The 14,770-nt window shown below is 41.0% G+C and overlaps 1 protein-coding gene across 4 annotated transcripts in view; it reads left to right on the forward strand.

The window, feature by feature from the left end:
* The first annotated feature begins 1,279 nt into the window (after positions 1–1,279).
* The window catches only part of rttn (rotatin), a 30,801-nt gene continuing 17,310 nt past the window's right edge, over positions 1,280–14,770 (forward strand). The window contains exons 1-24 of one of the 4 annotated variants that reach the window (XM_085762614.1): positions 1,280–1,481; positions 1,794–1,981; positions 2,341–2,530; positions 2,707–2,805; positions 2,921–3,011; positions 3,172–3,286; positions 5,486–5,636; positions 5,949–6,117; positions 6,682–6,872; positions 7,070–7,185; positions 8,111–8,278; positions 8,362–8,574; positions 8,674–8,786; positions 8,885–9,011; positions 9,344–9,469; positions 9,792–9,908; positions 10,471–10,610; positions 11,185–11,356; positions 11,448–11,547; positions 11,999–12,084; positions 12,733–12,850; positions 13,428–13,524; positions 13,627–13,692; positions 13,815–14,006. In XM_085762614.1, coding sequence (XP_085618740.1) covers positions 1,451–1,481; positions 1,794–1,981; positions 2,341–2,530; positions 2,707–2,805; positions 2,921–3,011; positions 3,172–3,286; positions 5,486–5,636; positions 5,949–6,117; positions 6,682–6,872; positions 7,070–7,185; positions 8,111–8,278; positions 8,362–8,574; positions 8,674–8,786; positions 8,885–9,011; positions 9,344–9,469; positions 9,792–9,908; positions 10,471–10,610; positions 11,185–11,356; positions 11,448–11,547; positions 11,999–12,084; positions 12,733–12,850; positions 13,428–13,524; positions 13,627–13,692; positions 13,815–14,006 — 3,176 coding nt within the window. In that variant the 5' untranslated portion in view covers positions 1,280–1,450. The remainder of the gene's footprint in view (positions 1,482–1,793; positions 1,982–2,340; positions 2,531–2,706; positions 2,806–2,920; positions 3,012–3,171; positions 3,287–5,485; positions 5,637–5,948; positions 6,118–6,681; positions 6,873–7,069; positions 7,186–8,110; positions 8,279–8,361; positions 8,575–8,673; positions 8,787–8,884; positions 9,012–9,343; positions 9,470–9,791; positions 9,909–10,470; positions 10,611–11,184; positions 11,357–11,447; positions 11,548–11,998; positions 12,085–12,732; positions 12,851–13,427; positions 13,525–13,626; positions 13,693–13,814; positions 14,007–14,770) is intronic. The other 3 variants (XM_085762617.1, XM_085762615.1, XM_085762616.1) reach the window with 3 other exon arrangements.

Raw genomic sequence — 14,770 nt, forward strand, 5'->3', positions numbered from 1 at the left:
TGTAATAGTGCAGCCATATATAAACAGCTTCTTGGATTGGTATATCTGACTCACTGTGCTTTAAATAAGATAAATGAAGCTGAAGAGCAAGAATAGATGTGGTGTGTTCAAAGACTCTAAATAAAGTGCTGCATTTAAATTTGTAGTAACTTAAGAGGACACTAAAGTTCAATGTTGATAAATGTACCTACGTTGATTATGATTAGTATAAATAAGCATTTTAGCTTCTACCTCCTCAAACTCCTAAAAATCCAGGGAATAGTACAGTACAACGCCGAATTAATTATGGGCTGATATCCCACCAGAATTCACAAAAGCTGCTAGATCATATTATTGTCATAGCAAATTACCATTTGCTAAGTTAGTTAATTATCACCCTGTCGGATGATCATATTCACATCACATCTCAAGTGTGAGAGCTGATGCAATTAGATTAACTTACACGCAGAGTATGAAAAGAATTTATATCTGCACTATAGTGTTAAAAGGCAAGGCACATCACCTTTGATTTTTTAGAGCATCAATGTTTGAGAAGATTAGTTTAATGACAGGATAATGTGGCTGCTGTCAAAACTTCACTCAATATGTCAGGAAAGCGAAAGCCTTCAATGATTTGAAGTATGCATGGAAACACTAATGATCCTAGCAAGAGAAATAGCCCTTACATGTTTACATAACATTTCAAAGATCAGACAAGAGTGGTCCCAGTATGTGGCATATCATATGAGTCAGATGAAAGGGAAGCCAACTAGAGACATCATCTGATCGATTGTGATCTACTGCAAATACTGTGTTTCTTTCCAAATAGATGTTTTGTCCTTGATCTGAAAACAGATTTAGGCCTACATACTGTACATTTTATATCTAGCACTCATAACTAATGCTGCTATCATATCACTTCTAACAGAATTTGCTGTTGTTCAGCTTTGTTAATGTAATTGCAGATATATAAGCAGTTACTTTTTCTTTTTTTTAGTTTAGTTTACCTATAGTCTATGTAGCTGAAAATTGGCCCCAGGTGATTTGTGGTGTTTCTGCATAATGGTTTTAAGTGCTAATTAGCAGCTCTGTGAAAGATGCTGTAATTTGAAAAAAATAAATTAAAAAAATAATCAAATGTAAATATAATCAAGTTTTTAAAAAAAAGTAATTTCCCTTTAGGTGCTCGTATTATCGTTGCTACATGTGCATATGTGTAGCCTATGTATCTAACTGTAGGAGGTGGATTAGCAACAGTGTCTAAAGTTGCACCTCTTGAACGCACCCTGGTCCACTACCGGAAGTGCAGTGACGCTGGCGCGGTTGTTGAAAACAAAACCGGGCAGACGTTGTTGACATGACAATGACAGGCAGGCAACCACCAACTAAACTAAACTAACAAGCTGTTACAACCGATGAACCGTTTTCATCAGTTTTTCTTACGAGGGGAAACGCAATACACACACCGGACATGGAGTTATCCGCCCTTATAAAGAAAATAGGTAGGCTAATTTTGAAGCTACGCCAGTGTAGCTGAGGACCAGGATGCTGACTTTACTTTAACTACTTAAACGACCCGCTTTCATGCTTGCTAACAGCTACAGTATATGTCTCTTTTGTTAACGTATAGTGTTATTAAAAATGCATATATTTGTAGCGTATTGATGTCGCTAACGTTAGCTTTAGTTTCCTTTACTTCCACTCACTGTTAGCAACTTGCTAACGTAATTAAAAACAAACCGTCGTTATTTCTGCTGTTACTGTTTCCTCGCAGCTTTACCACAGTTTTTTTTCTTTCTTTCTACAAAACGTAGGTCACTCTTTGGTGGAGATAAGAGTCCGGGCATTGAAGAGCATCATATCAAAGCTGGACCATTCCCTGATATCCGTCTCTGACATTGTCCAGGAGAAGATGCTGTTTGTGTATCTTCTGGAGTGGTTTAATTTCCCCGAGGTGCCGATGCAAGAGGAGGTCCTTGAGTTGCTCACAACTTTATCAAAGGTAAATAGCTAAATGTCTTACAACAAGAAGATAATTCTGAAAGCGACAGTGACCTCCGGGAAGCAGCTGATCTGTTCAGCATCTGACCAGACTTCAGTCAATCAAAAGAGGATTATTCTTTCTTTGCCTTTTCCAATATACAGCACAAACAGCTTTCATGGAAGTTTCGACTGTCCTCAAACCACAAACACAGTTTACTTTGTAAGAAATATTAGCAGAGACTTAAATGCAGTGAGCTCTGCCCGGTGACATTTTGATGCCAAGTCTTCTTTCAGCAGCACTGCAGCTAACATTTCACTGAAGTTTATCTTTTTCTTCTTTTTTTGTGACTATTTGCTCTGTCGTTTTTTCTTTTCAAGCATCCGAGTGCAGCCCAGATGCTGAGAGACGTTGGGGCGGTGGACTTCCTCACCCAACTGTCTCCTAATGTGGAGCCCAGACTGCGAGCTGTCATCAGTGGTACCCTGGACCAGCTGTTCCAGCTACCTGATCTACTCCCCAGTAAAATAATAGTTTACTCACATGGACCGCGTAGTACAGCTCCAACAGGTGTTGCACATTAAGCCAAAAACATGTTTGTGTTTAGAGCCTGTCATCTGAAAATTACTGAATGCTCATAATGGAGAGAGGTGGGAGATGGTGGTGTAGGTTGCGATTTTTCTTAAACGCATTTGATCAAACTGTTGTGAAATGTAATTTTAACAAATACGGTGTCTCTGCTCTAGTCCCTGCAGTTATTCCTCCTGAAGAGGATTTTCCTAAAATGGGCTATTTCCACAAGAGTTTACCAGACACCACAGATGTGCCACCTCACAAGATAGCGGGTACCAGTCCACTATTCTGTAAATATAATCTCAAATGTTGTAATGTGATTTGAAAATTTCCTTCACATTTTCCCCAATCATTCCTGTCTCTGAGAATCTTCCTTTTGTTTTACAGTGCATGAGTCTGTGATATGTCTGAAGTTTTCTGTGTTCCCTTGGCTGACTTTAACAAACACAGACAGACACATTCTTTCGTCAAATGAGAGGTGAGAGACAGAGCATCTCTAACTAATATTGTAATATGTGCCTTTTTAATATGCAGTGTAAAATCAACAAAAATAATGATTCGGTAATCAATTTCACAAGTGTGCAGGCTTGCTAAATGCCTGAATATTTAACATACCTTCTGTAATTCTTCTGAAATAGTTCTCTAAGGAGCAGCAACCCAAACCTGGTACGGACCACCTGTGATCTTTTGTGCGATGTCATCATGCAAGACTTTCCTTCGGAGATCTTCCTGCAGAGGCCAAGCATTGTAAAGGTACCATCATTAACAGTCTTGTGAAAACATGAAAGATACGAATGGAAAGAACAAACATGAAACTATACCAGACACACGCTGCTCTTCAATCGAGGCAGTTTCTCTCATAAAAAGTCACAGGTAGGATACCAAGTTATAATAGGTCCTGTGGGAATAGCTACTTTTTATTTTAATGTTTTGGTATCAGGTTATACTGATTTCAGGAACACTTCCACACTTGATTATTCATATAATTATTAAATCATCCATATGGCAGTAGTGCAGTTTATAAAATCAGGCAGATAAGGGGCGGGAGCTTCAGTTAATGTTCACATCAAATATCAGAATTGGGGGGAAAAAAAAAAATCTGTGATGTGATCTCGGTGACTTTGATTGTGGAGTGATTGTTGGTACCAGATGGTTTGGTTTGAGTGCTTCTGAAACTGCTGATCTCCTGGGATTTTCTCCCAAAACAGAGTCTCTAGAGTTTTTACACAGAATGATGCAAAAAAAAAAAAAAAAATACAGTTTTGAGCTGCAATTCTGCAGATTGGAAATGTGTCATTGATGAGAGAGGTCACACTGGATATGGACAGGCTGGTTGGAGTAGACATAGAGCTTACAGTAATTCAGAAAATGACTCTTTACAACTTCGGTGAGCAAAATGCATCTCCACAACACATTGAGCCTTGAGGTGGATGAGCTCCGACAGCAGAACTTAATGCCACGTTACACTCTTGTCAGCTAAGAATAAAAATCTGAGGCTGCAGTGGGAACAGGGTTAGTGATGCAATCACATCGCATTGATGAGTGTATGTCATTAATTAAAATCTTGAATTTTTAATTGTGTCATTACCTTGTAGCTGTGCATTAGAGTTACTGTTTGGTGCTCTTTTAAAGCTCTTTTATGTCGGCTTCAATTGTAGCAACTCTTGGGGGCCATGTTCAAGAAAAATCCCTTCGATTGAAGGAAAATTTACACCAACTAAGCTTAAAATATTGCTCTGAATCGCTCATTCAGTAAGAGCAACCAAAGGGACAAAGTAAAGATGCCACTGAAGAATTTATTTGCTGCTAGTTTTATTACAACTCTTGTTCATATTACATTTATTCTTTTTTATTCACATCGATTAGATGCAGTGTGTGGTCTTGCGGGAATTGCATGAACACCTCATAATGCATTTATGAGATGGTCACACTCGCCATTGTCAACATAATATCCTGTCAAATATTGCCCTTGAACAAAACATCAATTCATAATTCTGTGTCCCTGATCTTGTTGGAGGTTGTGGAAGTCTCTGGAGACTTACTCTGCTTGAGCAGGCACCAGATTGCTGTGAGGATGGTTTGGTCTTGATATACCTCTGGTGTGGTGTGAAGGTCCTTGGTGGGATATTTTTGCTTCTTTCCTCCACAGGCCCTCTTGAATATCAGATTGTGTGAAAAAAAGAGGCATTTGAACTGCCCTCATTCTGGTCTTGTTGGCTATAATGGAGCTGCCATCTAAATGTGAAGTGTCAAGTTAGTGTGTCCTGTAACTACACTCTCTCCATCTGTGTAAAATGTGCTGTGCTCTTTCTGCTGTATTTACCAGCTTCAGGTCAATGACAAAGTGCATCTTTTGTCAGAGTCTTCATTTCATTGGAATAGAGTGAGTGTTGGAGGAGACATCATTTTGCCCCACTGAGCCACTGTGAACATTACTGTTTTGTTAATAAAGTGGTGCATTACATTACATTGGTCTCAGGGCAGTGTTAGCACACTGTCACCCAGCAGTCTCATCATCAAAAACAAATCATTATTGGGGAGTACTTTTCTTCTTGTGGCTTTACTTGTCCCTCCTTTGAGTTACTGGAGCTATTAAGCTAAATTAAAAGACTTGGATTTAGAGACATGACATCATTAGCTACGGAGGGTCGGAAATCTCAACTTGGAACAAATTGCTGTTTCAATAATTCAATCCCACTTACCCTTTTTATGCAGGGGACTTTATTATGACTTTTCTGTCACTGTCTGATTTTTCGGTCCCATTTACACAGATTTTTTTGTACGTGTTTGTTTCAACTCTTGCTGTTTTTTCTCTTTTTGTAATCTAGCCAACATTTACCCAGAGACATCAATATCCTAAATGGCTATTAGTGCTTAATAATTTTTCCTTTGAAAACTCCTCTATTTCCCTCATGGTAATGTAATACTTATGATATCCACTTCTGTTTTCAGAACCTCCTGTCCCTATTAAGGGTGGGTTCAGGTAAAGGTGAGGCGAGCTACCTCCACTTGCAGGCTCTTTCCTGCCTGCGGCAGCTTTGTGCAGGGCTACGGAGGAGACTGCGCTTTTATCAAGATCCAAGCTTCTACTCTACAAAGCAAGGTAGAATGCCTCATGAGTTAGGCAGATATACAGATTTTTTTTTCTATTCCTGATAGCAGTTGGTCTCAGTAGTTATTTTTAAATGCGTATCTTGTTTGTGTACACACTATATACCAGGCTGCAGCAAGACCTTCATTTGTTCAAGTATAAACATAAAGAAATCTTATATATATGTATATATAGCTAATCAATATCATAGCATTATATTTCTTCTCATTTAAATAGATGTTAAACTATTTTCTACTATAAAAAGGACAACATGACCAAATAATTTCTTATTTTCTGCTTTATCATACAACTTTGAACTTTTAGATCCAGTGTCCCAGAACTCCTCCTTCTCCCACTCCCAGGACGTTCGGGTAGCCCAGCGTTCGCAGGCCTCGTCCCCGGCGGCAGAATGCTCTCCCCGGCCCTCCGTAGTGGGCCGAACTGGTCAGAGAGCCCGCGGAGATGGCCAAGACGGGGATGCAGCTTCCGACAGGTGTGTGTGCAAATGAGTAAAAAAAAAAGAAAAGAAAAAAGAAGCATAACTTTCTCTGCATGTCTGAAATAATCATGTTGAGTGAGGCCAGAGATTCACTCAGTTTGGCTTCAGTTGCACTTCTGAGGCATTAGTGATGTTGTGTCAGAACTGTATGTCTCCCCTGCTTGTATAAATAACTTTTTTGATATGATTTGGCATCGTAGTCTATTCTGTTCATCAGACCTTAAGGGGGGTGTTTGTCGGAGATTTGTGCACAGTAGGATTTTCCATGGCTTTGATAATGACAAAATTGCTATTGACACCAGGAACCCACAAAAGAAGATAAAACTATGTGAGGAAGGCTGGAGGGATTTTATTCCTCTTCATAAATATGAATAACATGAGGAGCCCTCTAGCGGCTAGTCTGCTGTGTTGAAAAATCACTTCTGATTCCCGTGATGGCATATTCAGTTTTTATGATCCATCCCTATGCAGCTCATACGTCATTCCTTGTATTTGAGTGGTCCTAGCACAGATCATGAATTTACAGTTGTCTCCCTCTCTTGTCTGCGATTCATCCAGTGGCAGTTCGCACAGAGGTGGAGCAGCAGTCCAAGCCCCCAGGCAGACGCCTCAGTCGCCTGCAGACGTGGCCCATTTGGAGCTTCCTGACCTGGGAGCAGAAGATGTCCTGGAGCTGCAGTTACAACAGCTCACTTTGGCCCAGTTCACAGTTGCCATCATGGACCATGCCATACCACTCCTAAAGACAGGTAGGAACCTTTGCAGTTTCTTAAAATAGAGGTGTGAAGGGAGAAAGAAAGTCTCTAAAATATATAAATCTGGGATCACTCACTCTCTTTTTTGTTTGAATATTGCAAATTCCCACTCATCTGCTTCCATACCTGACAGTGTGCTATCAGTTCTTATCAAAAAAATTTGCTCTTGCTCTCCTTCTCCTGTTTCTCAGAGGGTTCACATGTGTTCCATCGTGTTCTGGAGCTACTCTGCGACGCCGTCCTCCTGCTCGGGGACAGTGTTTGTGAGCTGGTCTGGGATGATCGCAGCCTGGTGGGAATGGAGCTGGCAAGTCAAAACGCGGCTCATGACAGCCTCTTATGTAGATGAATGGATACACTACACTGAAAAGGGGAAGTGGGTTGGCCACCAGACAATTTGCCACAGACACACAAGGCATACGGTACTGAACTGTCAAGGAGAAGTGTAGGCATGTGATTGAGCTGAATGAATTATATAAGGTTACAAAGGCTTTCTGCTGGATACAAAGAGCCTCTCACACACACACACCTCTCGTCGGTACCCATGGGTGTATCTGAGCACAGTATTGTTGGGTTAGTAAATGTCTTCATTTATTATGTGTATGAAGTCCACACAATGGATTGTGTTAAACTTGTGTGTGTGTTTTTACCATGCAGGATCATTTGTTATCCTCCCTGACTGTTTAAAGAGTATGTTCCTCTGCAGGGGGACTTATACACTTGTCAAGCCCAGGCCCCTCTGGCCCTCTGCTGTTTAATACATGCCCAGAGCCTTGCAGCCTGAGAACTGTTTTGTCATCTTTATGTGGAGAGCAGCTTTTCTGTGCCAGACCTCTAGGTTTTTCCTATGGGAATGGGCCGAACTGTTTATCCCAGCCACAGCAATGCACAGGGTATCTACTGCCCCCTGCTGGTATTTGTCATCCATTGTTCAAATTCTGCTCCTAGAACAAAGTGGCTGAGAATAGATTGTCCCAATTTATTCATACTGAGATAGGGTGGATCTGTATCTCGTCCCAAAATAACCCTGAAATCTGATTACATTCAATTCCTAACCCCTGGAACAAACCATTTTTCTCTTGGCTGTCAGCCAGTAGCTGTGCGTCAGAGTGTGTCTGTGAATGTGAACATGCGCACAATGTGAACGCGTGTGCGTATGTTGGTGTATTTGAGTGGCATGTGCTCCTTTGGCTACATTTCTGTGTGTGTGTGTGTGTGTGTGTTTTTTTTAGAGGGAGAAGCTGAAAGCCTTCTTGGAACTATTAGGGGATATCCTGAGCTACCATCAGTGCTACCCAGAAGATGCTCCACACAGCTCTCTGGTTCACCACAGAATGGCCTACACAGGCACCGCCATATTCACCATTAGACTCCTACAGACCATCCTCCCCCCTGAGAAGGTTTGTGCTTATGTGTTCCGGTTTTAAAAAAATCATTTGATTTCATAAAAAACTGAAATTAAGCCTTTTTTTCCCTCACACAGGCTTGTGACAATCTCCCAGAAAACACAGCGACGGCTCTTTTCCACCTATGCTTGGACACATCGCTGGGGGCGTTATTACCTAGCGTTCAGGAGACAGCAGTCGCCTATTTGGAGCAGGTGAACTCTGACAGCCATGACCTCTACAGGCAGGTGACCCGTGCTGCCATCTGGATGGAGTCAACCTGCAGCTTTCTCAGGGAAGCACAGGCTGAGGTATGAACTGTCTTTTGGTTAAGTTGTAAGAAAAACTGTTTATCCTGTGATTTAAATATGCACCATACATAACATTTCTTGATTTATTCCTTCAACAAGGGAGAAAAGAACTGGCTGGAGGCACTGGAGCTGGCAGACCATGCCATACATGGCCTCCCGTTCCACCAGCATTTACCCATCGTCAAGGAATGTGTTCACATCTGCTCCTACCTGTAAGATACTTTAAAAATAATAGTTTCTTGCATTGTTAATTTACATGTTTAGATATTAAATATATTTATGCTACATTCTTTTGTTTGTCCATCACAAGGTGGAAGTTTGATGAGCCCAGTCCCTTCCTCCAAACAGAGAGTCAGAAACTTCTCCTCAAGCTGCTCTCTCATCCCTTACTGCCTGTCAAGACGGAAACATACACATGCACTCTCAACCTGGTCCAGGTCAGAGCAAGTCATCTTATATAGGCGGTCAGTGTTTAGATATGAGCACAGACTAGAGCAATAAATAATGTGCCAGAGGTATAATGTGGGTTGGTTCAATGGGGCACCAATATGTAAATAAGTAGGATGAAGATGGATGAATCACGCTTCTTTGACAGTACTCTATAAAAATACCACTTGACATTTGAAGTCGCTCTTCCTTTTCATTTCACCAAGCACCGTCTGGAGTGCATGGCTACATTTAAAGTGAATTGAAGCTCTTGTATGCATGCGCAAGCGAGAGGACAGCGACACTTCATGATGTGCTTTGGTGTGATTACATACACCCCTAGGACTGCCTTGGCATCCAGAATGTGTCACGTCAGGAACCAGGAGCCTGTGGTGGAGTCAACTTCCTTCTCCACCACAGGGTGCTCTACGAAATAATCGCTTTTGGACTCCAGGACTCTGCAGAAAAGGTAGGTGTTCTTGGCACCTGTGCTTGTACATTAGAACCTATTTGGCACTTCAGAGTGAGGTCAGTCTGGCCACTTCTGTGTCGGGGCTTAAAGGAGTAACAAGAGTCACATACAGGTAGTCAAGAGAGTAAAGGTGTGCGTATTGTTGTGTTTTTTTTAAATTCATATTTATTGTACTTTACTGTGAGGTCATGCTAAAATATCAGGACTCATTGGTATCATGTGATTTAGATGTGTAAAAGTCTGTCATTTACAGTACCTGCTAGTAAATGTTTCATCAGCTGTGCTTTTGTGAAGTCAGCAGTTTACCTGTGATCTATAGGTGAATGTTGCTGCCAAGGATATCCTGCTATTCCTGCTCAAGGGACGATTGATGATGACAGCGTCAACCTGGGACAGATTCAATGAGGCACTTTACCCGGTCATGCCCATATTACAGGTGTTGTGCTCCCTACGGAGGCTGTGTTATATTTGTACTACAGAGCTCGTAAAGCAGCATCATGTTAGGAACTTATTAAATTATATTTATGGAGTCGGGCGGGGGAGTGGTGTATGTTCTCCACAATCAAAAAAGCTATGATCAAAAGTGCAATTTTAGCACTCTTGGGCCACAAAGCCTGCATATTGAGCTGCCAGTGAGAAAAATTTAGCTGTTCTCTCATTTACATATTCTGTGTTATATTGTTTCCTTTTTGGGTGAAAAAAACAAGCTTTTATTAATTGTTCAGTTTCAGGCAACAGAAAGCCTGGAAATTCTTCATGAATATACATGAGATTTTGACTAGGCTGTCAAGTGTGATTTAATTCAAGGAGGCCATTCAGAGATGGGCCCGCCATGTCAACAAGAGACGAAATGAAACCACCCGTAATCAAAGCGATGCATATTTTATTTACTGTTGTGCTGCTTAGCTGGAATTCCCCATTGTTAGCCCCATTGTCTGGCAAGGCAGTCTGAGCATTGTGTGTATTTCTGTGTGTGTGTGTGTGTTTGTTTGTGGCAGGGTTACGCAGGCACTGAAGAGTCACTGGGAAACTGTGTCCTGCTGATAAGTGACATGTCGGACGTGGCAAGAGACAATGCGTTTTCAAGTACCACCAAACTAAAAGCAGCGCTCCGACTCCTTTTCAGTAAACAGCCAGCGTGAGTCAAGCCTCTGGGTCTTTGTTTTGTCAATGTTTGGATTTATGAGTGTCTCTGTTTGTTTTAGGTATTGCGCTCTGATAGTATCTATTCTGTGTGAAGTCATTTTATTTAATTTATTTTTTTGAGTTTGATGTTAATGACTCAAACTCCCACGTGTCTGAATATTTTGCTTAATAACACTTGTGACAGACATATTACCACTGTCTGATGCTGTCAGGTGACAAACTCATCAAGTCATCTCAATGCTCTGTGAGGCCTGTGTAAAACAGCTATTCAGTCCCAGTCTATGAATATTAATGGCGATAGAAATTAACACCAGACACTGGCCAAGAGACAAGCTCTCAGAAATTTTGGCAACAGCTAATAGATTTGTCTTCCCTGCCAGCCACTTTTTTGACAACTAATTGTCATTTGGATGCTGTATTGAAAAAAACATGAACGGCTTGAACACTGTGTATCACTGCTCTGTCGAAGATATAACACTGGTTTATCACCTCAAATTGTAGTTTAATGCTGTTAATAATGTTATTACATCAGTATGATTTTGAACGAAATTCTCAACTTCAAACAGGGTGAGAATAGCGGCAGTGCAACAAATCCTTCCACACCTCTCCAGCACGGATGAAGCTGGAACAGCCAGACCAGACCTCGATCAAGCTGTGATCTCCACACTGCCCAACCTCTACTGTCTCAGAAACCCTTTAGACATTTCACTGGATACAAGCAACAAGTCTGTCCTCAAGGTATGAATCTACAGAGTGAGAAGAATGTACTTGCATCTACTTGCATACAAACAGAAATAAGTGCTGACTTGGTGTGTTTGATGGTATACAGGTGGAATCTGTGGAGAAGCTGTTTTGTATCCTGTCCTCAGACACTGTTGACATCTCTCTGAGAAGATCGGCGGCGGAGCAGCTGTCTGTGGTGCTGCAAGGTGAGTCACCTGTCAAAAACAAAGAAGTGTATTTCAACCAGTGACTGGTTACACTTCCCACAAAACATCCTCTATGTTTTGTATTGTTGCACTCTACAAGTACCTGGAAGCCTGTGTCACAGCAAAATGGACAAGCACAGTGCAATTGCCAGCATCCACATCCTATACTATAACAGTTGTGTTGAGAATGAAATTGAGCTTGATATTCAAAAAGTAGAGAGTCAGTGTATGTACTTGATTTAAAACACTACTTCAGAGGTTTGTGTGATACATAAGTAAAAAATCTCTCTCTTGTGAAAATAACTACAAAGTGTTTGCCTTTACACCACCAGGTACAGTAATAGACAGAAAGGAAAAGCAAACAAGCTAACCCTTTATTTATATTAAGATTATTGTTATTATATTCTTATTTTTCCACTGTTTGTTGAGTTGTTCTCTGTCTTCCCTGCAGACACAACAATGCACCCGGTGCTGAAGAATCTTGGAATAACAGACAAAGTCATTTCTTTCATTATGGGGAGCATCAACGGCAACAAGGTAAAATAATAAATAATGAAGTGAATAAATAAATAATACTTGATTTTGCAAAGTGATAAAAGGTTGTTTACTGAGGGAATCGCCATTGAAGCCAAATAAAACAAACCCTGTGTCTCAGACATGCGATCACAACTGCTTCCGTTTATGTCCATTTCCTTATGTGTTCATCTAAGTACATGTGCTGCCAGAAGATGTGCAGGAAAACCACTGAGGCGTGCATGATGGAAGGATGAAATGGCCTGTATTAATAGTGTCAGACAGGCCCTGGTCAGCAGGGATTTTTGCCCTCTAGTCACTACAGTCTGCTGATCATTCCCAGGCCTTGAATCAGAAGCTGCTAACAGGGGTAATTGTCCAGCATGTCTGGCCACATGAAGGTGGAAGAACAGGGCCACAGAGAATGACTTGTCTGAGCTAACAAGGGTGTATAAGAGGGATGCCTGCAGGTTGTATTTGTCCCAACCCACCATCGCCGCCAACCTGCACAGTCACTAAATTTGGATTTTGCTTATGCGAAGTGACAGTAAAGAGATCCTGCACATTTGTATGTGTGAGACAGAGCAGTCGGAGACAGAGAGAAAATCTGTGTGTTTGTTTGTGTTTTCCCTGCAATTAAACATCAAGTGCATATGTTGCTGTTTTCCCCAGAGCATGGATTGCCTGCTGGAGCCTTGTATATGTATCCTGAGGAAGCTGGTGTATGCTGATCCATCTCTGAGGCACAGCCTGGCACAACGCAACCTCCTGCTCCTCACATTGCTCAGGGGTACATTCACAAGACAGCTCATTAAGTAACAGCCATACACGTTGTGTTGTGTAGCTCCAGGGCACATTCTCAAAAAAGATGACAAGTTATCCATTGATGCATAGCTTTTAACCATGTTGTCACACTGTAGTAAGTGGCAGATTACAATGATGCAACTGGTTGCTGTGGAGCTCATTTATTTGCAATACTGTTGCTTGTCAGCCCTTCATTTCATTGCATTTAAATTACAAAATCATGATTGTGACAACCTGTATATTTGGAGCATTATGGTGATTTTATACATATAAAGTTTGGTCTAAGTCTTATAACCACTTTATAATTCTAGCTAGGCTGGACCAGGCTTTTATACATTAACGTTTGCACAGCTGATTTTAAAGCTCTCACTTGTTGCATTAAGACTTTAGGTGCCTAAGTTCAGAGTCATACTGATATGAGTAAAGGGGGAAAGAAAGGGGACAATGTTTGTCTCTAATGAAATTACAAATGTAAAATTCCTGTATGTTTATTCACGAGGCACAGAGATAAAGTTTAGTCTGTGGTTTTTATGTATATTGTATATGTTGTGTCTCCATTTTAGCCTCTTTGATATTAAAGGAGAACAAAAGCAGTGGGAATGAGATTGCTGTCCTAATGAGTTTACTGCTATTCGATGAGATTGCTAGCATGGAAATATGGTAAGTTGTTTTCCCCTCTCTTTGATGTAAACCCACGCTCTAATAACAATGTATACGCCCGTGCAGCAGTTTGTTTGACAAGGTTCCTTCTTGTCACATTAGGTCGGACAAATCCAGCACAGATGTGACTTTAGCGCCGTTCTCCCTACCACTGACAGTAATACGCAGGTAAAGCGAGCCATTAAGTTATGAAGCCTAACCGTTTCAATACGGGCTGCCTCCTTGCTTATTAAAAATGCCTTATACTCAATATTAAAAATATTTAACTCTTCTTTTTACTTGTCTCCCAGGTATAACATCCCGTTCCAGGCAGCGAGTCATCACGCCGTCAGTCCGTACTGTTGTATCCTGCCCTCATCCTCTGGCCTCCTGACCCTGGCCCCCGCCCGCCAAGCCCTGCAGGTGGCCTGGAACACCGCATGGTATTCTGGGATAGACAACCTCATCGAGGAGCAGTGTGAGACCTCTGCCACAGCTCCTGAGTGAGAACCTTAATGCTTTCTCTTCTTATTAGCAGAAAGTCTGATTTTGAGTTGATATGTGAAGACTATGACAGAAAATAGATTGGAGACCAAGGCAGACCAGCGTCTCTCTACATAATGCAATAATACATGTCAGTAATATTACTAATACTTAATATGACAGTGACTATAGTTATTTGTGCAGTTAAATTATTATATTTTAGTTTGTTTTAAGCGAAACATTTTGGGTTTTAGAGAAACTGACCAGAACAACAATTCCCAGACAGTTTTTTTTCACACTAAAGAAAGAGTCTGCTACATATCACAGTAACACATTGTTCTCTCTTCTAGACAATTGTAAGGAAGAATTATTCTCAGAGGCTTGGCATCTTGTGTTTCATCTGTCTTCATTTACTTCTAATGTGACCTAATTCAAACAGATGAGAATGTCTCTCACACATTCATCCAGCTTGATTACAGCAAAGATGTTTAAAGCACACTGTAGATGGATCAATCTGTCTGAAGCTACATTTTGTACATCTTCAGGACAGGTTTGTCATTGAAACCTGAGAGGTATCTTCCTACGGCTTATCATTCTGTGTTCTAAGTACAGCTCCGTGCACAAGTTCAACCTTTGATGTTATTGTTGTGCCTCATTAAAATGTATAATTTAATGTTTTTCCCCTTATTTTTGACATAGTTTTGACAGTTTTCTTGAGAAATACCTCTGGGTTTGAACTGGTATGATCACTGCTTCCCCTGCTTAGTTTCAGTTGCAAGTGATT

This window comes from Trachurus japonicus, chromosome 20 (genome assembly GCF_045865225.1).
Source record: "Trachurus japonicus isolate A0001 chromosome 20, Traja_1.0".
NCBI lineage: Eukaryota > Metazoa > Chordata > Actinopteri > Carangiformes > Carangidae > Trachurus > Trachurus japonicus.